The sequence below is a fragment of the Myotis daubentonii genome, chromosome 15, assembly GCF_963259705.1.
Source record: "Myotis daubentonii chromosome 15, mMyoDau2.1, whole genome shotgun sequence".
Taxonomy (NCBI): Eukaryota; Metazoa; Chordata; class Mammalia; order Chiroptera; family Vespertilionidae; genus Myotis; species Myotis daubentonii.
In genome coordinates, this window is record NC_081854.1 from 24,923,507 (window position 1) to 24,949,372 (window position 25,866).

The 25,866-nt window shown below is 41.9% G+C and overlaps 1 protein-coding gene, 1 long non-coding RNA gene and 1 pseudogene across 8 annotated transcripts in view; 2 read left to right on the plus strand and 1 right to left on the minus strand.

Annotated features, from left to right (window-relative positions):
* Positions 1 to 25,866, plus strand: part of LOC132217033 (uncharacterized) — a 238,102-nt gene that overhangs the window by 21,019 nt on the left and 191,217 nt on the right. The gene's annotated exons all lie outside the window — the stretch shown is intronic.
* The window catches only part of ZFP82 (ZFP82 zinc finger protein), a 64,453-nt gene that overhangs the window by 11,205 nt on the left and 27,382 nt on the right, over positions 1 to 25,866 (minus strand). For 5 of the 7 annotated variants that reach the window (XM_059666919.1, XM_059666915.1, XM_059666920.1 and 2 more), the window contains one exon: positions 21,110 to 21,202. The exons of 1 other annotated variant lie outside the window; for it this stretch is intronic. In XM_059666919.1, the coding sequence (XP_059522902.1) occupies positions 21,110 to 21,202 (93 nt within the window). Of the gene's footprint in view, positions 1 to 15,754; positions 16,960 to 21,109; positions 21,203 to 25,866 lie in introns of those variants that run through there. One more of the 7 variants, XM_059666921.1, reaches the window with a different exon arrangement.
* On the plus strand, positions 6,576 to 8,259 carry LOC132217031 (ornithine decarboxylase-like; annotated as a pseudogene).

A 25,866-nucleotide genomic window follows, 5' to 3' on the forward strand; every position in this document is an offset into this window, starting at 1 on the left:
GGGTGTGCAGGAGGCGGCTGATCGATGTTTCTCTCTCATCGATGTTTCTAACTCTCTATCCCTCTCCCTTCCTCTCTGTAAAAAGTCAATAAAATAAAAAAAAATTTAAAAAAAAACAAAAAGAAAAAGAATCCAAAGATATGAATATAGTGTAAGGAGCCTCTGGGACAACTTCAAGTGTACCAACATTTGAATTATGGGGATGTCAGAGAACAGAGTCGCAAACAATAGGAATCCAAAGAGGCCCACACCAAAACATATCATAATTAAAATGCCAAGGGTTAAAGATAAAGAGAAAATCTTAAAAGCAGCAGGAGAAAAGCAGTTACCTACAAGGGAGTGCTCACACAACTGTCACCTGATTTCTCAACAGAAATTTTGCAGGCCATAAGGAAATGGCAAGAAATACTCAAAGTGATGAATAGGAAGGATCTACAACCAAGATTACTTTACCCAAAGCTATCCTTTAGAACAGCGGTCTCCAACCTTTCAGACCTCAGGGACCACCAGTGGTCTGCAGACCACCGGTTGGTGACCGCTGCTCCAAAGGTTTCCTTAAACCAGCGGTCTCCAACCTTTCGGACTTTGCAGACCACCAGTGGTCCACAGACCACTGGTTGGTGACCGCTGCTTTAGAAAATGGTCAGATAAAGAGCTTCCCAGACAAGAAAAACCTAAAGGAGTTCATTATCACCAAACCAGTATTGCATAAAATGTTGACAGGTACTCTTTAAGAAAAGGAAGAAGAAGAAAAAGATTAAAAAATTATGAACAATAAAATGGCAATAAATACATATCTATCAATAATGAAATCTAAAAATCAAAAAAATGAACAAGAAATATAATGAACAAAATAAACTGATGAATAACACAGAATCAGAGGCATGGAAATATGAAAAGAATGACAACTCTAAAGAGAAGGAGCGAAAAAGAGAGAGAGAGAGAAAGGAAGAGAGAGAGAGAGAGAGAAGGAGGGTTGGGGGCTGGAAAAGATTAACCAAAGATCTTATATGCATATGTGTATTACCTATAGACACAGACAATAGGGTGGTGAAGGTCTGGGGCAGGGGAGGAACTGGGTGGAGGGGGGCAATCGGGGAGAAAAAGCAGGACATCTGTAATACTCTCAACAATAAAGATTTAAATTTTTTACATGCAAAAATAAATAAATAAATAAATAAATACTTGTTAAAACAAAAAGCTAACAACAACAAAAATGGTGGCAGAATACATGGAAACTACATTCACCACCTCTTAGGACCAAACTGGATTCACAACTAAACTATAGAATCAACTGAATGAATAACCAACTGAGGAGTAGCTAAACAGAATTCTTATAACCAGGGACTTATAGAAGAAGCCAAATTGATACTGGTAGAAAGGGTAAAGATGCAAAAGGGCTGGCCCTGCTCTCACAGGCCACAACTGAGATTCTAGAGCAGTGGTTCTCAACCTGTGGGTCGCGACCCCTTTGGCAGTCGAACGACGCTTTCACAGGGGTCGCCTAAGACCATCCTGCATATCAGATATTTACATTACAATTCATAACAGTAGCAACATTACAGTTATGAAGTAGCAATGAAAATAATTTTATGGTTGGGTCACAACATGAGGAACTGTATTTAAAGGGCCAGAAGGTTGAGAACCACTGTTCTAGAGGGATATCTCAGCTGCAAAGGTTCCCCCTGAAAAGTGTAGGATCTGAACCCTACAGCAGGCTCCTCAGCCCAGAGCAACAGAGCTGGGAAGAAGCAACCACATACCATCTGGCTGTAAAATTCAGCAGGGATTCAGTCACTAGAAAGAGATAAGAGACTGCTAGAAACAAAGATGCCCTCTTAAAGGGCCAACACACAAAATCTTGTTCAGAGCTACTCACTCTGGGTTCCACTGGGAAAAGGGCAGAACACAGGAGAGGTGTGTGAAAAGAGACAGGTTTGTAGCTCTAGAAAGAGAGGTGAAGGGACAGACACCAGGGACCCTATGCTGAGTCTCTCTCCCACACCGCAGATGACATCTTTTGGGGTGGAGCACTCTTCTCCTTATGGCATCAACCTAGAGGAGGGGTGGGCAACCTTTTTGTGAGTGAGTGCCAAAACCAGCAAAATCTCTGACTCAAAATTCTTCTACATGCCAACCCTAATTTTTTGAGAACATGTTACGCCTACTTGATACCTCTTAAGGTGTACATATGTGAAGAACCTTGAAGAAATAATAAAATTCATTCGAGCGACATTTAAAAATAAATACATTTATTTTTTAATGTATACATGTACAATGATAGTCCGACAGAAAATTTTATGACTCCGTTTGATATTATCAGTGGAACTTTTGCTGCTGCATCACTGATGACAGAGATTTTACAACTGGTTTATATTTCGTGACCTTCAGATATATGCACGAGCTACTACTTTCATCTGCCAGGCTACTCCTATTACAAGACTTAACAAAATTCATCACTGAGAACAATGATTCACAATTGTAAATGGAAGATTATAAGAGAGGGTTTCGCATGCCAGCAAAAGTTACTGGCGTGCCATGTTTGGCACGTGTGCCAGGGGTTGCCCACCCTTGGCCTAGAGGAATACAGAAGGTAGCCCCACTACCTTCTGAACTCCCTCTCGTCCCATCCTGCAAAGCTCACACCCTGCTGAGAAGTCAGCTTACTGGGCAGGGATACAGAGGTCTGGGCAGACTAAAAAGGTGTCAGTGACTGAGTTGTGTGGCTCTGGTGTAGGGGCTACTCCACAAAACATCCACCTCCTATCTTTCCCTAAAGCTGACTGGTGCTCCCCCTCAAGGGAGTTTCACTAGTCCCAGCCTCACAACACCTGGTGACCCCACACTGTTGAACCCAGGCTCACTGCAAAATCTATAACACACCAAGTGGTATGGCTCTAGGATGGGGAACATTATTCCTTCACATGCCCACCTGGTATAGAACTTCCCCTCACACAGCCAAATATTATTCTATTTGGGCCTGATAAACTCTACTGGCTTCATTCTGATAACCCACCCCACAGCAAAGGTCTGTGAGCACCAGCTGATGGCAGCTAGACTTAGTATAACCTGGAAGTTTTGCTGAGAAGGACTCAGACCCAGCACAGAACCAAGTCTGAATCTGTATCAATTTGGTGAACACCACTCACCTCTACCTGGTGACTCCTAAGAACTTTCCTCTTGCAACTTGAGTACCACCAGAGGCTCTTTCAGTGACTGAGTCTAAAGGCAGCCAGCTGGAGGATGTGGATCTTGGGATTCTTGGACCTTTTGCTGACCTGCTCCAAGACTCAATGCAAGTGGAAGTGGCCTTAGTGCAAATCTTGGTCCTTCCCATGCACATGCAGGCCCAACAAAGATAGCCACAAACTGTGAATCACTTTGTAGCTCCATAATGGTGTCCAAGGTGAGTCACTGGCAGAACAAACATGTACCCATTGGCCAACTTCAGACAACAGAGCAGAATCCAGTTAGTTTCAAAAGTGGCATATCTTGCCCTAGCTGGCTTGGCTCAGTGGATAAAGCGTCAGCCTGCGGACTGAAGGGTCCCAGGTTCGATTCTGGTCAAGGGCACATGCCTGGGTTGTGGGCTCGTTCCCCAGTAGGGGGTGTGCAGGAAGCAGCCAATCAATGATTCTCTCTCATCATTGATGTTTCTATCGCTCTCTCCTTCTCCCTTCCTCTCTGAAATCAATAAAGAAATATATTAAAAAAATAAATTAAAAATAAATTTTAAAAAGTGGCATAACCGAAGAAAGATCTCAACAGGCATCAGACCCAGCTGGGGCAAATTCCACTTCATGTAGTTAGCACCTTCACAGCAGCTCATACACTGTGGCTGAAGCCAATCATCACAGACCACCTAAGGACTAACGTTATGCACAAATGGGCCAATAGCTATCAAGACTCAATTACTGTCAGTCCCCTCAGCCTCCACCGCCACTGCCCCTCTGGCAGGCAGTCCTTCAAGGGAGGAAGCAAGGGGGTGGGTAGCTGGGAGGGTAGCTGATGGGATGGCCAGTTTCCTGTGCACTCAGCGGAGGCAGCTGTGGCTCCATGGGGTCAGCTTAAGGCACCCTTGTGCTCCAAGGGCACTTCCACTGCTGTACCAAGAGGATACCCATCTTCTGCTGGACTTGGAATTCCTGGAGAACTGCTTTGTGAAAAGCTGACAATAATTTCTTTAAATCCCATCTCTTGGAGAAACCAAGATGGCGGCATAGGTAAACACCTGAAATTGCTGCCTCGCACAACCACTTCAAAAATACAACTAAAAGACAAAACGGACATCATCCAGAACCACAGGAAGGCTGGCTGAGTGGAAATTCTACAACTACAAGGAAAGAGAAAAGCACACTGAGACTCAGAGGAGTTACAAAAGTAAAGTGCAGAGGTACGGAGGTGCACATGGAAAAGGCTGGCAACTGAGGATGCGGTTGTCTTTTTCAATCAGGAGGGAGTCTCAAGCTCCTGACTGCTCTGAACTCCAGTTCCGGGTGAGTCTCTGGAGACCCAGACTCATATGGGGAGAAACTGGACTATCTGGCATCAGGCAGAACTCGAGGGCGGCTTTCTCTCAGAGGTGGTGGCAGCGATTACCACGGACACTGAGACCTGAGGCCTCTTAGGGCAGGACTGAGGATCTGCCATAGCTGTTTGCTCCACCCTGTTGATTCCCTGAGACCCAACTCCACCCAAGCTGTGTGCAAAGGCTTTTGCATATGAATGGTCTGGCCCTCTGCAATCTAAAATTACCTAACAAACTGCAGCTGGGTCAGAGAGACCCAGAACATCCAAAAGAAGGCACAAGGCCCCACAGCAGCTTACATTGCTTCACAGCTGGGCCTCATCTGGGCACCTCCAAACCCCAAACATAGAAGAGGAATCTGCAGATCTCTCCATAGCTCCTGCTGGGTAGCCTCAGGCAGAGGCTAAATTAGCACCTCCTTAGAGATCCAAGAGCCAGTGTACCCAGTGGTCAGAGTGGGACCATCCAGATTTCAACTCCTCAGATCCATAAGGGACACACTCAGGGGGCAGACTCAGTGAGCACCAAAGCCCCACTGAAACAAGTCTTGCCCCTGAAGGGTGTCTCCAGCACAGAAGTTCTCCCACCACAGACACAGCTGATTCTCACAGCCAATTGGCCTGGAGGTCAATTCCTCCCAGTGATGCCTACAACAATCAAGGCTTAACTACAAGAAGACTGTGCACAAAGCCCACAAAGGGGTGCACCAAGAGTGTCCACCTCAGGTAATTGGGGAGGCTGAGCCACTGGGCCCTATAGGACACCTAGCACAGAAAGCCACTCTATCAACACAGGGAAGCAGCCAAAATGCGGAGACAAAGAAAGGTCACAAATGACAGAAATGGAGGAAAGCAAACTACTGGATACAGAGTTCAAAACCACAGTTGTAAGGTTTTTCAAGAATTTTCTAGAAACTGCTGATAAATTTAGTGAGATCCTCAATAAATCTAGTGAGACCCTCGAGAATATGAAAAAGGACCAACTAGAAATTAAGCATACACTGACTGAAATAACGAATATTATACAGAGATCCAACAGCAGACTAGAGGATCACAAGAATCAAGTCAAAGATTTGAAATACCGAGAAGCAAAAAACACCCAACTGGAAAAACAAAAAGAAAAAAGAATCCAAAAATATGAAGACAGTGTAAGGAGTCTCTGGGACAACTTCAAGTGTACCAACATCCGAATTATGGGGGTGACAGAAAAAGAGAGAGAACAAGATATTGAAAACCTATTTGAAGAAATAATGACGGAAAACTTCCCCTACCTGGTGAGAGAAATAGACTTACAAGTCCAGGAAGTGCAGAGAACCCCAAACAAAAGGAATCCAAAGAGGACCACACCAAGACACATCATAATTAAAATGCCAAGAGCAAAAGACAAAGAGAGAATCTTAAAAGCAGCAAGAGAAAAACAGTCAGTCACCTACAAGGGAGTACCCATATGACTGTCAGCTGATTTCTCAATAGAAACTACGCAGGCCAGAAGGGAGTGGCAAGAAATATTGAAAGTGATGAATAGCAAAAACCTACAATCAAGATTACTTTACCCAGCAAAGCTATCATTCAGAATTGAAGGTCAGATAAAGAGCTTCACAGACAAGAAAAAGCTAAAGGAGTTCATCACCACCAAACCAGGATTATATGAAATGCTGAAGGTACCTTTAAGAAGAGGAAGAAGAAGAAAAAGGTAAAGATAAAAATTATGAACAACAAATACGCATCTATCAACAAGTGAATCTAAAAATCAAGTGAATAAATAATCTGATGAACAGAATAAACTGGTGAATATAGTAGAATCAGGGGCACAGAAAGGGAGTGGACTGACAATTCAGGGGGAAAGGGGTGTGAGGAGTGTGGGAAGACAGTGGACAAAAATCGTACACCTATGGATGAGGACAGTGGTGGGGGGGGGGGGGTAAGGGCAGAGGGTGGGGTGGGAACTGGGTGGAGGAGAACTATGGAGGGAAAAAAGAGGAACAACTGTAATAATCTGAACAATAAAGATTTAATTTAAAAAAATTAATAAAACCATTTAAAAAAATCCCATCTCTTCATTTTCCTTTTTGTTGCATTTCAGAACATCTAGAAACTATGAGCAAATTTAGTAATGAAGAGTTTGACTTTCATTTCCTCAACGAGGGCTTTACTGCCAAGGACATGCTGAATCAAAAAATTAATGAAGTCTCTTCTTCCGATGATAAGGATGCCTTCTATTTTACAGACCTGGGAAATAGTCTAAAGAAACATCTGAAATGGTTAAAAGCTCTTCCTTGGGTCACTCCCTTTTATGCAGTCAAATGCAATGACAGCAGAACATAGTGAAGATCCTAGCTGCCATCAGGATGGCATTTGACAGTGCCAGCAAGACTGAAATACAATTGGTGCAGACACTTGGGGTGCCTCCAGAGAGAATGATCTATGCAAATCCTTATAAAAAAAAGTATCTCAGATTTTCCCTGGCTGGTTTGGCCCAGTGGATAGAGTGTCAGCCTGTGGACTAGTTCAATTCCAGTCAAGGGCACATGCCCGGGGTTGTCGGCTCGATCCCCAGTAGGAGGCATGCAGAAGGTAGCTGATCGATGATTCTCATCATTGATGTTTCTATCTCTCTCCCTTCCTCTCTCTGAAATCAATAAAACGTATTTTTTTTTAAAGTAACTCAGATTAAATATGCTGTTAATAGTGGAGACCAAAGGATGACTTTCAATAGTGAAGTCAAATTGATGAAAGTTGCCAGGGAACATCCAAAGGCAAAGTTGGTTTTGCAGATTGCTACTGATGGTTCCAAAGTGGTCTGTTGCCTCAGTGTTAAATTTGGTGCCACGTTCAAAACCAACAGGTTTCTTTTGGAATTGGCAACAGATGTCATTGGTGTCAGTTTCCACATGGGAAGTAGTTGTACCAATTCTGAGAACTTCATGCAGGCCATCTCTGATGCCCACTGTGTCTTTGACATGGGAGCTGAGGTTGGTTTCAACATGCATCTGCTTGATATTGGTAGTGACTTTCCTGGATCTGAGGAAACAAAGCTTAAATTTGAAGAGATTGCCAGTGTATTCAATCCAGCCCTTGACAAGTCAGACTCAGAAGTGACACTCATAGCTGAGGCAGGAAGATACTATGTTGCATCAGCTTTCACACTTGCAATTAATATTGCAAAAAAAACAAAACCACACACACACACACACACACACACACACACACACACACACACACACAACACTGGTATTAAAGGAACAAACAGGCTCTGACAACGATGATGAGCCAAGAGAAAAACTCCTTATGTATTATGCGAAATGATGGAGTATATGGATATTTAGTTGCATCCTCTATGATGATCATACACACATGAAGCCCCTTCTGCAGAAGAGGCCCAAACCGGATGAGAAGTATTATCATCCAGCATATGGGGATCAACATGTGAAGGCCTTGATCACATTGTAGAGCGCTTTGGTTTGCCTGAGATGCATGTGGGAAACTGGATGCATTTTAAAAATTGGGTGCTTACATTGTTGCTTCTACTTCTACTTTCAATGGATTCCAGAGGCTGGCTGATTACTCTGTGACGTCAGGGCCGACATGGCAACTGATGCAGCAAGTCCAGAACCAGGACTTCTGCCTCAGGTGGAGGAACAGGACATCAGCACTCTGCCTATTTCTTGTGCCTGGGAGAGTGGGATGAAATGCCAACCAGCAGCCTGTGCTTCAGCTCGTATTAATGTGTAGATGCCATTATTGTAGTTGTCATGTGAGTATAGCTTGACTTATGGGATTTGGGGGAACCATTTAACTTAATTATTGCTAGTTTTGAAATGTCTTTGTAAGTAAGGTTGGCACAGATGAAACGATGTGGAAGGCCTAGGCAATGGGGTCACACTAATCTGTGTTCCTATGGAAACTATTTGAATATCTGCTTTATATGGTTTTTTATTGAATTTTCAAACGTGCTACTACAGAGTGCCCCTCAACTGCCAAGCAAGCATTTGTAGCTTGTACATTGGCAGAACAAGCCAAAGCTTAGTGTTGTGGCCTGTTTTAACAATAAAGTACCATGAAAATAAAAATAAATAAATAAATAAAGGCTCAATTACAATAAGAGGATGCACACACTCCAAACAAGGAGCATTCCTGGAGCATCCAGCTCATATGATCAAGGAGACTGTGCCATTGGATGCCATAAAACATCTACTACAAAACTCCACCCTATCAAGAATGAAAGATAAAGCCGATCCACCTAATACATAGTAACAAACACAAAAAGGCAGGCAAAATGAAAAGACAAAGAAACATTCCCTGAATAAAAGAACAGGATAAATCTCCAGAAAAAGCTAAATGAAAAGGAGTCAAGCAATTTACCAGATATAGAATTTAAAGAAGTGGTTATACTCAAAGAACTTGATATTTGAAGTTTGAGAAACTCAATGAGAGCATGAAAAAGGACAGAGAAGCCATAACAGAACCAGTCAGAAATGAAGGAAACACTGAAATGAAGAATAGAATAAGAGGAATAAACAGTTGTTTATGAAGCAATAGGTCAAATCAGCAATTTGCAAGACAAGGTAGCAGAAAACATCCAACCAAAGCATCAAAAAGAAAAATAATTTTTTAAAAATAAAGATAACTTAAGAGACCTAAAGATAACATGAAATATAACATCCACATTATAGGGGTATCAGCAGGAAAAAAGCAAGGGATCGAGAATATATTGAAGAAATGATTTAAAATCTCACCAACCTGGTAAAGGAAAAACACATACAAGTCCAGGAAGTGCAGAGAGTCCCAAACCAGATATAATCCCAAGAGGGCCACACCAAGACACATTATAATAAAAATGAAAAGGGCTAAAAACAAAGAGAGAATCTCAAAAGCAGTAAGAAAATGACATTTAGTTATCTACAAGGGACCTCCCATAAGACTGTCTGGTGACTTCTCAACAGAATGTTTCAGGCAGAAGGGATTGTCATGAAATACTCAAATGGATGAAAAGCAAGGATCTATAAGCAAGACTATATTATCCAGCAAGGCTATCATTTAAAATTAAAATAGATCTTTCCAGACCAGAAAAAAACTAAAGGAGTTTACTACCACCAAACCAGTATTACAAGAAATGTTAGTCTTCATTAAGAAGAAAAAAAACAGAGGAACATAGTTATAAAGAATAAAATGGCAATAAGTACGTACCTATCAATAACCACCTTAAATGTAAATGGCTTAAATGCTCCAATCAAAAGGCATAAATTAGCTTAATGGATAAGAAAATAAGACCCATATATATGTTGTCCACAAGAGGCCCACATCAGATCAACAGATACATACATACTAAAAGTTAAGGAATGGAAAAAGACATTTCATGCAAGTGAAAATGAAGAAAAAAACCCAAAAAACTGAGGTAGCAATATAAATATCTGACAAAATAGACTTTAAAAGAAAGCTATAATAAGAGAAAAAGAAGAAGAATCCATAATAAAGGGAGCAATTCAAAAAAAGATATAACCCTTGTTAACATCTAAGCAACTCAACAAAGGAGCACCTAAATATATATAAAGCGAAGCTTGAGAGATCAACAGTAATACAGTGATAGTAGGGGATTTTAACACCTAATTTACATCAATCGATAGCTCTTCCAGACAGAAAACCAACAAGGAAACAGCAGTCTTAAATGACACACTGCAACAGATGACTTTAAGTGGTATCTTTTTTGTTGTTGTTAATCCTCAGCTAAGGATATATTTTCCATTAATTTTTAGAGGAGTAGAAGGAAGGGAAACAGGGAATGAGAGAGAGAGAGAGAGAGAGAGAGAGAGAGAGAGAGAGAGAGAGAGAGTGAGAGAGAGAGAAACATCGATGTGAGAAAGACACATTGACTGGTTGTCTCCCTCACACACCCCGACTGGCCATGGGAACAAAACTGCAACCCAGGTACATACCCCTGACTAGGAATTGAACCTGTTAGTGGGCTGATGCTCCAACCACTTAGCAACACCAGCCAAAGCAATTTAAGTGGTATCTTCAGAGCATTTCACCCCAAAACATAATATACATTTTTTGACGTTGCACATGGAACATTTCCTAGCATAGACCACATGTTAGGACACAAAAAAAGTCTCAATAAACTTAAGAAGATTGAAATTATATCAAGCATTTTCTCTGACCATAATGTTATGAAACAAGAAATCAATCACAAAAAAACCCTGAAAAACACATAAAGAAATAAAGGCTAAATAGCATGTTACTAAACAATGAATGGTTAACAATGATTTCAAGGAAGAAATCAAAAGATACCTTGAAAGAAAGAAAAATGAGAACACAACCCCAAATCTATATAACATAGCATAAGCAGTCCTAAGAGGGAAATTCACAGCATTACAGGTCTACCTCAAGAAACAAGAAAAATCTCAAAAACAGAGAAACATCTAACTTTAGACTATAAAAAGAACAATAAAGCCAAAAATGAGTAGAAGACAGGGAAAAATAAAGATCATAGCAAAAACAAACAAAATGGCCACAAAATGGGTCATGGGTTCGATTCCTGATCAAGAGCATATACCTCAGTTTGATCACCAGCCCCGGCATGGGTGCACAGGAGAGAGGCCAATCAAGGTGTTTCTCTCTCTCTCCTCCCTCCCTTCCACTCTCTCTAAAAATCAATGGAAACAATATCCTTGGATGAGAATCCTATATAAAAAAAAGCCTAATATGCTAAGTGTCTGGTCGTCCGTTCAACCAATCAAAGCCAAGGGAACAAACCTGCAACCCATATGCTAATGATATGCTAAGGCTGCTCAAACGCTCACTATGACATGCACTGACCACCAGGGGGAAGACAGTCAACTGGCCAACCAGTCACTATGACGTGCACTGACCACTAGGGGGCAGACATTCCAACCGGTAGGTTAGCTTGCTGCTGGGGTCCAGCCAATCAGGACTGAGCCAGATTGGCCAGACATGCCCTGGGGCCCTCCCATTGTCCCTCCCCAACTGGCAAACCTCCCACATCCCTCCATCCCTCCCCTGTACCGATCGTGCACTGGTGGGGTCTCTCAGCCTGGCCTGCACCCTCTCGCAATCCAGGACCCTCAGGGGATGTTGGAGAGATGGATTCAACCCGATCTCAAAGGCCTGGCTGAGGGACCCCACTGGTGTACGAATTCATGCACCAGGCCTCAAGTGTAAAAATAAAATAAAATAGAGTCTAAAAACTAAGTACTGGGGTTTGGAGGGTGTAGTGATGGGGAAGGAGGAGCTTTTCTCATCCTCCTGGAACCTTGGATCCCTGACAGTTTTGCAGAACACTGATATCCATGGACTCTAACATGGACTTCATTTAAAAAAATATAAAGATCATCAATGGACAAAAACATGAGTCATTTTGTATTGTGGCATTCAAATCCTAGAACTTTGGGAAAGCAAAAAGTACAAGTTTTCGAAGACCCTGAGGCCTACCATCATTACTCATTCAAAATTTGAGTTTGAATGACTTCATCAAGACTTTGATCTTCAAAAGCCTCAAATCTCATCTGCATTAAAGCTCTCTATTGAACTCTGTCACAAAACTAAAAGCTTAAAGGGACTAGAATCCATTAATACATTCTATTTTACATCCTTTTCTCTTGTCTCTTCAATTTCCTTCACCTTTCACATCTTTCATATTTCTTACTAGAGGCCCGGTGCAGAAAATTTGTGCACAGGAGCAGGGGGTGTTCCCTCAGCCTGGCCTGTGCCCTCTCACAATCCGGAACCCCTCAGGGGGATGTCCGACTGCTGTGTTACTGGTAGTTGGACATCCCTCTCGCGATCCAGGATGCTGCATGCAGCAAAGACCATACTTTTCATACAGGTGAAAGGCATCTTGCTTTTGTATGGGCAGCTACATAACATGATCCTTCTGAGGCAGTAGTACCATTTTCCCCATCTTATGGGTAGAAAAACTGAAACAGGGAGAAGTTAAGTAATTGGCTTTGTCACACAGTTATAAGTGTCAAAATCAGGGCTGACCACAAAATGTGCAAGCCAGAGTCCATGCATGTCATTGCTGCATCATCCTGTTTTTTCAGTGTTAGAGTAGCCTTGCCAGGTTTTAATTTTTAAATCTGAGAGACTGTTCCCAATATATAGGTCAGGGTCCCTAGGCCTGGCCGGCGATCAGAGCCGATCTGTGGGGCAACCAGCAGGGCGATTGGGGTGCCCCAGCTGGCACCAGCCTTGGTTGGTGGTCTGACACTGCCCGCTGGCCAGCCCTGCTCCCCACTGCCACCACCGGTCACCTCCCTCTGCAAGGTGACCAGCAGGCGGGGTGATTGGGGGGCCGCCACTGGCACTCACCTTAGCAGGCAACCTGAAGCCACCCACTCACTGGCCCCAAACCCAGCCACCAGCAGGGCAATCAGGGACAGCACCACCCACTCGCCAGCCAGCCCTGCCCCCCACTGCTGCCATCAGCTGTCTCCCGCTGCAGGAAGACTGGTGGGGAGATCGGGGAACCCTGCCTTGGCTGGCCTGGGGCCTTCAAGCTGGGGGAAGCTCCTGTGTTGAGCATCTGCCCCCTGGTGGTCAGTGCATGTCATAGCAACTGGTCATTCTGCCATTCGGTCAATTTGCATATTAGGCTTTTATTATATAGGACTAGAGGCCCGGTGCATGAAATTCATGCACGGGGGCCGGGGGGCCACTCAGCCCGGCCTGTACCCTCTCCAATTTGGGACCACTCGAGCGATGTCTGACTCGCAATCCGGGACTGCTGGCTCCTAAAGACTCACCTGCCTGTCTGCCTGATCCCCCAACCCCTCTGCCTGCCTGCCTAATCGCCCCTGACTGCCCTCTCCCGCCAGCCTGATCACCCCCAACTGCCCTCCCCTGCCGGCCTGATCGCCCCTAACTGCTCTCCTCTGCCGGCCTGATTGCCTCTAACCATCTCTGCCTTGGCCCCCACAACTGTGGCTTTGTTCAGAAGAAAGGCAGGATGACCGGAAGATGTCCAGTCGATCTGGTCTAATTAGCATATTATCCTTTTACTAGTATAGATGTTCCTTTAGACTAAAGCTAAGGACACAGTACTTTCCAAAAGAATATATATCCTATGGCCATAAGTTTTCATTGGTAGAGAAGTATAAACATTGCAGGATAAGTTTAGAATCATGTCTTTTATTGTGTCCTATAAAAACTTGAATCAACAATAAGAAAAGGAGGATTAAGTGGTAAAAATATTTGAGGTCAGATTGTACTCTCTGAGTCTATGTGGTTTAGAGAAAAGAACCTCAACCTAAAAGTTAATGGTTCTTATTCTCTCTGCCTCTTCCCAAATATTTGATAACCTGGAAAATCACTTAACCACTTTGAGCCTTAACTTTATCTGAAAAGCAAATCTGGTAATATATATTTTTCTGCCTACTTCACAGGGTTGTGAAGATCAAATGAAATAGCATATATAAAAAGGACTGTTAGATAAAATGTGCAGTACACACATAGTTGCAAGTCACCCCCTCAGTTTTGGGCCTGGGAAAGTAGGTGATTTAAGCACACTGAAAGCACCCACCATGTCCAGGCTGGACATGTGTAACAAGGCTAAGTTAATTTTTGTTTTCTCTGAGTACATAGAGTACTCTTGTGGGCTAATTCTAAGAAGGAGGAAGACTATAAATTTCCCCAAAATTATAAGTTAGTATTACTCTAGAGCTGTTATGTGTTGTAACATATTTGTTGTTTGCAAAATTTACTAAGTTGTGACCCGCTTTTTTTTTTTTAAATGAAAGAACACAGAGCAGAGCATTTCTCAATGCATCCTACCTGGTAAGCGTCAATATTGTTTTAATTATATAAGTGTGTGAATGTGTATTTGTATTTGTGTACTTGGTCATTAAATAAAATGCATTTTTTAAAAATATATTTCTTTATTGATTTCAGAGAGGAAGGGAGAAGGAGAGAGAGATAGAAACATCAATGATGAGAATCATTGATTGGCTGCCTCCTGCACACCCCCCACTGGGGAACGAGCCCACAACCCAGGCATGTGCCCTCGGCCGGAATCGAACCTGGGACCCTTCAGTCTGCAGGCTGACACTCTATCCACTGAGCCAAGCCGGCTAAGGCTAAAATGCATTTTTTTATGAAGAAAATAAATGAATAAGAATAAAAACCAAGTACTGGTTCTTGGAAAAGATAAACAAGATTGATAAACATTTAACCAGACCCATAAAGAAAAAAGAGACAGGACCCAAATAAATAAAATCAGAAATAAAAGAGAAGTAACAAATGAACAGCACAAAGGATTGTAAGAAAATATTGTAAACAACTACATGCCAAAAAATTGGACAATTGGGACTATATAAAAAAATAGCTAGAAAGATACAACCTTCCAAAACTGAATCAGGAAGAGTCAGGAAATCTGAATAGACCAATTATAGCTAAGAAAATTGAAGCAGTAATTTAAAAAACTCTCAACAAACCAATGTCCTAGAATGAATGGCTTCTCAGGTGAATTTAGCAAACATTCAAAGAATGAATACCTATTCTTTTCAAACTACTTCAAAAAATTAAAGAGGAAGAAAGACACAAGCTCATTTTATGAGGCCAGCATTATCCTAATTTCCAAACCTACATAAAGACACTACAAAGAAAGAAAATGAGCCTGGCCAGTGTGGCTCAGTGGTTGATCATCAACCCATGAACCAGGAGGTCATGGTTAATTCCCAGTCAGGGCACATGCCCAGGTTGCAGGCTCAATCCCCAGTTGGGGGCATGTAGGAGGCAGCCAATCGATGATTCTCTCATTATTGATGTTTCTATCTCTCTCCCCCTCTCCCTTCTACTCTGAAGTAAATAAAAATTCCTTTTTTAACACATTGTTTGCGGGTAGTTTTTATCGCGCGCTAACAGGTGGCGCGGGCCATTTTTGCTAATTTTTTGCGCAAATGGCAACGTTCAGTAAAATTACGATAACTTTAGTTTACGTATTTATACGTTACCCGCATTCTACCGCTAGTCCAGGGGTGGGCAAACTTTTTGACTCGAGGGCCACAATGGGTTCTTAAACTGGACCAGAGGGCCAGAACAAAAGCATGGATGGAGTGTTTGTGTGAACTAATATAAATTCAAAGTAAACATCATTACATAAAAGGGTACGGTCTTTTTTTTTAGTTTTATTCATTTCAAATGGGCTGGATCTGGCTCGCGGGCCGTAGTTTGCCCACAGCTGCGCTAGTCTATAAAAAACGTATTAATACGTGTCCCGCGCTCTACTACACTAGTAGAATGTATAAATATGTAAAACGTATAAATACGTTTCCCGCATACAATGTGTTAAAAAAGAAAGAAAATGATAAGCCAATATCCCTGATGAACATAGATGTTAAAATTCTCAACAAAATATTAGCACACCAATGCAGCAATACCTTAAGAAAATCATATGCCATGATCAAGTGGGATTTATTGCTGGGATGTAATATTCACAAATAAAAGTTATATACCTCATAAACAAAATAAAGAGTAAAAATCACATGATTGTATCAATAGATACAGAAAAAGCATCTGATAAAACCTAGCACCCATCTATACTAATAAAAGGGTAATCTGCTAATTAGACCAGATCAACGGACATCTTCTGGATGTCTGACTTCCTTCCGGACAAAGCCACGGTGGTGGGGGCCAAGGCAGAGGCAGTTAGGGTCAATCAGGCCGGCAGGGGAGCAAGCAGTTAGGGGCGAGATCAGGCTGGCAGGGGAGGGCAGTTGGGGTCGATCAGGCCAGCAGGGGAGTAGTTAAAGGGAGATCAGGCCAGCAGGCAGAGGCGGTTAGGGTGATCAAGCAGGCAGGCAGAGGTGGTTAGGGGTGATCAGGCAGGCAGGCAGGCAAGCAGTTAGGAGCCAGCGGTCCTGGATTGTGAGGGGGATGTCCCAGATTGGAGAGGGTGCAGGCCAGGCTGAGGGACAACCCCCTCCCATGCAAAAATTTCATGCACCGGGCCTCTAGTTTATGATAAAATCTCTCAGCAAAATGGGAATAGAGCGAACATACCTAAACAGAGTAAAGAAGAACAAAGCTGGAGGATTCACACTACCTGACATCAAACTATACTACTAGGCCATAGTAAACAAAGCAACATGGTACTGGCATAAAAACAGATATATAGATCAATAAAACAGAATAGAGAGCCAAGAAATAAACCCACACCTTTATGGTCAATTAATATTTGACAAAGGAAGCAAGAACATAGAGTTGGGTAAAGACAGTCTATTCAATTCAATAAATGGTGTAGGAAATTGGACAGATATGTGTAAAAAAATAAAAGTAGACCACCTTCTTGCACACCATACACAAGTATAAACAAAATGAATTAAAGACTTAAATGTAAGATGCAAAACCATAAATCTTATAGAATAGTCAGTAAAATCTTGAACATTTCTTGCAGAAATATTTTTTCTGATATATATCCTAGGGCAAGGGAAACAAAAGAAAAAATAAACAAATGGGACTACATCAAACTAAAAAGTTTTTCCACCATAAAGGAAACCATTAACAAACTAAAAAGACAACCCACTCAATGGGAGAACATATTCACCAATGATACATCTGATAAGAAGTTACTATCCAAAATTTATGAATAATTTATACAATTCAACACCACAAAAACAATAATACAGTTAAAAAATGGGCAAAGGATATGGACACTTCGCTAAAGAGGACATACAGATGGCCAATAAAAATATGAAGATGCTCAATGTCACTAATCATCAAGAGAAATGCAAATGTAAACCACAATATCTGACAGAATAGCTATCATCAATAAGTTAACACACAACTGTTGTCAAAGATGTGGAAAAAAGGGAACCCTCATGCACTGCTGGTGGGAAAGCAGATCGTACAGCCATGTGGAAAACAGTATGAAGTTTCCTCAAAAATTAAAAATGGAACTGCCTTATGAGCCAGCAATTTCACTTTTGGTACTATATCCAAAGAGACCCAAAACACTAATTTGAAAAAATATATGCACCCCTATGTTCACTGCAGTGCTATTTACAATAGCCAAGATCTGCAAGCAGCCAAAGTGCCCATCAGTAGATCAGTGGATAAAAAAGCTGTGGTACATTTACACAATGGAATATTAAGTGGTTGGGGGGAAAAAAGGAACTCTACCCTTTGTGACAGCAGGGATGGACCTGGAGAGTATTATGCTAAGCAAAATAAGCCAGTCAGAGAAAGGCTTATATATGGAATCTAATGAACAAAGTAAACAAACAAAATAGGAAAAGACTCATAGGTTCAGAAAACAGACTGACAGTGTCAGTGGGGGAAGGGGGGAGTTGAGGAGCTGGGTGAAAAGGGTAAAAAGATTAGCAAAAACAACAAAAAAATACCCTCAAGCTTATAAACAGACAATAGTATGGTGATTACAGGACGGAAAGGGGATTGGGACAGTAAAAGAGGGTAAAAGAGGGATAATTGGTGACCAAATGAGACTTAACTTTGGATAATGAACATGCAATATAATATGCAGATGATATATTATAGAATTGTACACTTTAAACCTATATAATTTTATTAACGAAATGTCACCCCAATAAATTGAATAAAAAAATAAAACAGCAACCAAAAAAAAAGGGGGGGGATTTTAAAGCAGGTACTCCTATTTGCAGATGATATAACTACATAACTGGAAAACTTAACAGGTTTAAATAATATAAATTGTAACAGAATAAAGTAAAGTAGTAGGATATAAAATTAAAATATAAAATAACTTTTTTATATATATTTAACAATAAAATATAATGGAGACAAAAAGATCCCAGACATGATAGTAATAAAAAGAGTAAATTTAAAATATATACATAAACTTTGGGAGGAAAATTCTGAAACATTCTTGATGCATTTGGCAATAGATTTTCCAAATCCAAGAGGAGAGCACTCTGCCAGGGTGGACGTGGCTTCCCAAGGGTGTTCATTTTGTAAAATTGATCAGTTGTGGGTAGAGTGGCTAACAACCAGTATATACTGTGTTCAATATGGCTGGGTATATTGAATCCTCCAGATTATTTTCCTTAAGCCATATAGCAACTACTATTATCTGTCTCCATAGAGGCAATACACAGGTGGGCTAGGGCATGAAAGAAAGGCTAGTCTGATCACGTCCTGGGGATATAGCCACATCTACAGGTCCAACTGACAAGGCACTCCTGCCTCACAAGTTAGTCCAGTTTAACCCCTCCCCTCCCCGAAAGTATCTAATTTAATTAATTAATATGTAAACTCATGAGTAACTATGAGAAAAGAATGAGTCTATGAAAATATCTGAACACTGAAAAAACTGGTCATAAATACACTAAGAATCACAGCTGATAAAAATTAAGTGTTGGGACCCATTCTGCCAAGATGGCCACCACACTTGCTGCTCCTGCATTCTCTCCTCCTTCTTCCCCACCTTCCACTACAGGTAGGACCCGTGTGGAGCTGCCTCTGGCATGCCAGAGTCATCACTTGCGAGAACATGATACCCATAAAAAAGGGAGGTGATGGAATTAAATCACCCCCAATCATTGAAAGATTTGGAATCTCCTTGAAAACTGGCATCGTTGATGGCAACCGGCAGGAAGGTAGAGAGGGAGAGAGTGTGAGAGAGTGAGGGAGCGATAGAGGTGTGGATGTGTGTGGTGTGTGTGTGTATGAGCTAGGGACAGTTAGATTCTGCAGGTCTTCCAAGGGGCTGCCAAACCGGAGACTGCGGAGCTCTGCTCCCAACATGGACACTCCGGGGCACCCGGTGCGGGCCCTGAGACCATGCCATCTTGAGAAACAGAGCTGCTTGAGACTAGGATCCTGGCCTCAGCACCACCCAGTCTGGTCTCAGATGCAAACCAGGACCCTGCCTAACTCTGATCTCCTCTCTTATTACTTTCCCTTTCTTTTCCACCTGTTCTAGCCAGAATAGCTTTCTTGTTAGTACTCAAACATGTAAAGCTAATTTCTTCCTTAGGCCTTTTTTTTTTTTTTTTTAATATTTTTTTATTGGTTTTTTACAGAGAGGGAGAAGGATAGAGAGCTAGAAACATCGATGAGAGAGAAACATCGACCAGCAGCCTCCCGCACACCCCCTACTGGGGATGCGCCTGCAACCCAGGCACATGTCCCTTGACCGGAATCAAACCTGGGACCCTTCAGTCTGCAGGCCGACACTCTATCCACTGAGCCAAACCAGCCAGGGCTCCTTAGGCCTTTTCTATCTCCTTTGAATGTTCTTCTCTTAGAGAGTCACATGGCTTCAGTCTTACTTCATGTCTCTCTTTATATATTACCTCCTTAAAAAAGCCTTTCCTCATTTGCCCACCTTTCTGTATGCATGTCATCCTATCTAATAAAGAGGGAATATGCTAACTGACCCTCACACTGTGGCAAGGATGGCGGCGCCCACAGACAATAAGGAGGGAATATGCTAATTGACTGCCATGCCCTCAAAGATGGCGGTGCCCACAGCCACAAGATGGTGGCGCCCAGTCCCATCAGCCCCCCAGCTGCCCAGGGCTGGCCTGAGGTGCAGGTAACCAGGACCAGCCAAGGCTTGCGCTGCCATCAGTGGCAGCAGCAGAGGTGTGATGGGGGCGTCGCCTTCCCCTGATTGCCGGGTCATCTCCCGGCCCTGAGGGCTCCCGGACTGTGAGAGGGGGCAGGCCAAGCTAAGGGATCACCCCCTCCAATGCATGAATTTTCATGCACTGGGCCTCTAGTACTTCAATAAAACTCACTTAAAGGAAGAAAGAAACAAAGGAAGAGAAAAAAATGATCTTGTTTAAGATGTCTAACAATGAGTCAACAATTGTTATTTTGGCTAAATGTTTCCGAACTAAACTGGTATTATCTTATTCACTTGGAACCTCTGCATTTCATTGTTTTTTTGTTAGTATTAATAGTTGTGTCATTTAGTTACCTAAATGTGAATAAGAAAACAAGTTGGAATTGGGGAAAGAAAAAAAAAACAAACAAACATGTTTTTCTTTCCTTTGGTAGAAAGTAAACCAGAAGATATAATATTATAAATAAGGCACTTAAATGGCCCTATTGTTATAAATTACGAACTTTTAGCCTAAAATGAGTCTCCTCAGCTAGAAACCTGAATATATGGAGGGCAAAATACAAAATGATAACATATAGATGTCTTTATTTAAAGGAATTTAAGAATATTTTTTAAACAAGAGGTTCAAAGGAGATGAAAATAGAGGTAGATGCTATACCATGGAATCATTCTCCCTATAGTCTATCAAATTCATGTTTCTTCCTTCTGTGAAGGTAGATAGAATGGCTGTCAACAGAAAACAAAGAGAGCACCTCTCTATCCCTCACCCCCTTTTCAAAGGGGAGGAAAACTGGAGGAAAAAAAGAAGAATAGTAAATGAGATTAAAAAAAAAAAAAAGTAGTTCTATTAGTATCCCCAGCTAAGACCTTAATTTGCTCCCCAGGTCTCAGACCTTTTCTCTTCAGGCCATGAACCTTTAAAGAGGACTTTCTAAACATCAGAAGGGTGTGCCTCTTCCCTAAGTAGTTGAACAGTGTTCTCTAGGAATGGGTTCCCCTACCCAATTGGTTCTTACTCACCTGAATATAGTGTTCTTTCTTTCCTCACAACTTTCCAGGGCTCTTTTCCTTGTTCCAGTAAGGAAATCACAACTGGTTTAGAAATGAAGCTTCCTGGTTACAAGAAAAAATATGTAAAGTGATATTATATAAAAAATAAATTCAAAATTACTTTGATTTAGCCTTGATGGAATTTGTCTACAAGTCAAATGGCAAGTAATAAAGCCTGTAAGACAAAGAGTGGCAAGATGGTTTAAAAACATTTATATTGAGGGGAATTCCAAGATGGTTGCAGAGTAGCCAGAGGCTCTGTCTGTCTGTTTGCAACATCAAATGGGACTTAAAGCTAAACTGCAGAGCAAGTGGCTTGAAAAACCAGCTGAAGTGTAGCTGACCTGAAATACTGAGAGCAGAGGGCGTGGAGGAGACACGGAGAGGGTGAGCCAACTCCCACAGATCAGGAGGAATTTTGCAGCAGCAGAGCCCCTTTCCCTGGGAGCGTGGGATCTCGGCCCCACTCAGAGATCCCCAATCCAGAGCATCCGGTGGTGTGAATCAGTTGGGATTCAGTCCAATGGGGAGACTCAGTCCCCACCATCCCAGGGAAAGAACAATTTCTTTGGTACACCAGTCTGGGAAGTTCACTCTGATCTTCATCTGCAGGAGGGGCCACACAGAAGCCCAGGGCTGGCAGAGGGGTCTGATCCATACATCTGGAAGTCACTCTGAGGGATCCTCTATTAACTGGAAGAACTTTGGGCAGAGAGCCAGATGGGGGCTGAACAATGTGGTTTGGAAAAGAGGATTGGTCTTGTCCACCTCGAGTGCCCAGGCGATGCCCCTCCCCACACCTGCAGAACTGCTGGGTCTGCCCTGTCCTGATGTGATCTAAAACAAGGGGAAGCAGCGCTGGGCTAGGAGTCTGCACCTGTAATGCTCAGTCTGACCATGCCGAGGATTCAAACATTTGGTTCAGTTGGAGTCTGGGTGGAGGCCAGCCATGCAGAAAGATTGGAATGCCAAGAAAGGCTGCTCTTTAAAATTTATATTTATCCCCTCCTATTGGTAGGGCAGCAAGGTGGAGCCAGGGACCTGGGCAGAACTGATTAATATTGGGCCTCTGGGGTGGGCTCCTGTCCAAAAGATAAGCGGACATATGCTGGGCTTTTCAGCTGCATTACAGAGAACCAGAACCGAACTCCCCATTGAGTTCAGCCAGATCAACCTTGGGAAGGAGAGGTCGAACCCTGCCCTTCTCCCTTCCTCCCGCCCAAGTTACAGGCACTACCCCCAACACCAGTCTGTTAAACCAACCCAGCCAGGTCCTGAATAAACCCACTGACTGCAATTCCGAGGGGGAAGGGAGAGCAGCTCAGAGCAGGAACATTCAAGGTGCAAAACCAAGACAAAGGCCCTGCACATCAAACTTCTTGGGGCTCCACCCTACTGAGTTTCAGTCAGATTGCCAAGAGCCAAGCAAGAACAGTGATATTGGCAGCACCAGAAAACCTCCCAGGGGGCCCAGGACCAGCACGCCAAGTGGCCAGATTTGGACAACATTGGAGTAAAATCCAGTGAGCTCCCCAAACAGCAGATCTAAAGGGTGATTACAGCAGGCACAAAAAACTGAGGAGGCAAACTCCATTATTTTTCTTTAACCTTTTCTGTATTTTTTGTTATATCTCATTTATAATTCTTTTTTCCTTTCTCCTCTTCTTTCTTTCATATCTCTTATTTCTCTCTTTTATTTTTTCTCTGTATGTTTTATTATTTTTTTTCATTTTTCTTTCCTATTCAATATTTTTATTCATTATCATTACCTTTTAAAATTTTATTATTTCCTTTATTATTTGTTCATTTCTTATTTATTCTTTTCTCTTTCATATACTCTTATTTTATTTCTTTTTTCCTTCTCTAATCTTTTTAATTATGTTTTTAAATTGATCTGAGAGAGGAGGGAGAAAAACATCAATGTGAGAAACATGGATCAGTTGCCTCCCATTCACATCCCAACTTGGAATCAAACCTGCAACGTAGGTATGTTTCCTTACTGGGACTCAAACCCTCTACCTTTTGGTGCACATGATGATACTCCAACCAACTGAGAAGCCTGTCCAGAGCCTCTTCTCTAGTTTACTGTCTCTTGTGTTTTAGTATTCTTTTTTCTTTCTTATTCTTTTGTTGTTTTGGTTGGTTGGTTTTATCCCATGTTGTTTTCAGTTTGCTCTTATTTTATCTTATTTTGTTCTGTCAGCATCTGTGTAACAGTTGGCATGAAGTGCTCAGCATTGAGCCTCAAAGTCAGCCAGCCTGAGGGCTGAGCCCATCCGTGAAAGGGACAACAGCAATCAAGACTCAATTACAACATGTAATCCCACATAACCTGCACAAGGGACATTCCTAGAGCATCTAGCTCTGAAAATAAAGGAGAGTACACCACTGGGTCCCATAAGACACCCACTATAGAAGCCCACCCCACCAACACTGGGAGTGATAGCAGCCCTATCCAATACACAGAAACACAAAGAAACAGCCAAATGAGAAGATAAAGGAACAGGTCCAAAATAAAAGACAGGAGGAATCTCCGCAAAAAGAGCTAAATGAAATGGAGGCAAGCAATTTATCAAAAACATAGTATAAAGTAATAATTTTAAGAATACTCAACATATCATGAAAAACAACATGAAAAAACAGTTGGAAAAGAAGGATGACATCTGAGATAAAGAATACATTGGAAGGAATAAACAGTACATCAGTGTAAGCAAAGAATTAAATCAGCAAATTAGAAGATAGGTAGAAAATAATCACTCCATCAGAGCACCAACACAAAACAAAACAAAATTTAAAATCATAAGAATAGTTTAGGGCAGTGGTTCTCAACCTGTGGGTCGCGACCCCTTTGGAGGTCGAACAATCCTTTCACAGGAGTCGCCTAAGACAATCGGAAAACACACATATAATTACATATTGTTTTTGTGATTAATCACTATGCTTTAATTATGTTCAATTTGTAACAATGACATTGGGGGTCGCCACAACATGAGGAACTGTATTAAAGGATCATGGCATTAGGAAGGTTGAGAACCACTGGTTTAGGGGAACTTTGGGACAACATGAAACATGTGAAATAACATCCTCATCATAGGGGTAATAGAGGGAGAAGAATATGAGCAAGGGTGAGAGAACCAGTTTGAATATTGACAGAAAACTTTTCTAACCTGGTGAAGGATAAAGTAATGCAAATTTAGGAAGCACAGAGAGTCCCAATAAAGATGAACCCAAAGACCCACACAAAGACACATCACAATTAAAATGGCAAATGTTAAAAACAAAGAGAGAAACTCAAAAGCCTCAAGAAAAAGGAAGTCAGTCAAGTGCTGGAGAGGATGTGGAGAAAATGGAACACTTGTGCACTGCTGGTGGGAATGCAGACTGGTGCAGCCACTATGGAAGACAGTATGGAGTTTCCTCCAAAAACTAAAACTGGAACTTGACCCTGTGATCCCTCTTCTAGGAATATATCCCAAGAAACCAGAAACACTAATCAGAAAGGATATATGCACCCCTATGTTCATAGCAGCACAATTCACCATAGCTAAGATCTGGAAACAGCCTAAGTGCCCATCAGTAGATGAATGGATTAGAAAACTGTGGTACATCTACACGATGGAATACTATGCTGCTGTAAAAAAGAAGGAACTCTTACTATTTGCAACGGCATGGATGGAACTGGAGAGCATTATGCTAAGTGAAATAAGCCAGTCAATGAAGGAAAAATACCACATGATCTCACTCATTCATGGATAATAAAGACCATTATAAACTTATGAACAATAATAGATACAGAGGCAGAGCTGCCTCAAACAGATTGTCAAACTGCAGCGGGAAGGCCGGAAAGGGTTAGGGGGCAGAAGGAAGCGGGGTAAGAGATCAACCGAAGGACTTGTATGCATGCATATAAGCATAACCAATGGACATAAGAAACTGGGGGGTAGGGGAGGACGGGGGATTGTCAAGGGCGAGGGGAAAAAAAGGACACATATGTAATACCCTTTGTAATACTTTTAGCAATAAAACTTAAAAAAAATAGTATACTAAACAGTAAAAAAGAAAAGAAAAGAAAAAGGCAGTCAGTTACATATAAGGGAGTTCCTATAAGGCTATCAGCTGATTTCTCAACAGAAACACTACAGGCTAGCAGGGAATGGTATGATTTATACAAAGTAATCAAAAGCAAGGATCTGAAACCAAGACTACTCTATCTAGCAAGGCTATCATTGAAAATTGAAGGTGAAGTAAACAGCTTCCCAGGCAAAAAAAACAAAACAAAACAAAAAAAAACGCTAAAGGAGCTTATTACCACCAAACCACCATTGTAAGAAATGTTAAAGGGACTGCCTTTAAGAATAAAAAGAGGAACAAAGGCATTAAGAAAGGCAATAAGAGAGTACCTATCAATAATAACCTTAAATATAAATAAATTAGATACTCCAATGAAAAGAGATAGGGTAGGCAAGTGAATAATAAAACAGGACCCATATATATATTCTGTCTGTAAGAGACCCAGCTCAGAACAAAGGACTCACAGGATGGATTCTGAATCAGGAAGGAGCAGTCCAGAATATGAAAACAAGGGCTTGCAGTGAGGAGACATGGTGGACTGTGCCTGAAAATTTTTACCTTGCATTGATATTTGACATGAAAGAGGAGCAGGAGGCGCGCATTCTCGGCCCTCTCAATGCAGACCTTCATCACATGGAAGTGCAGCCACACCCTCA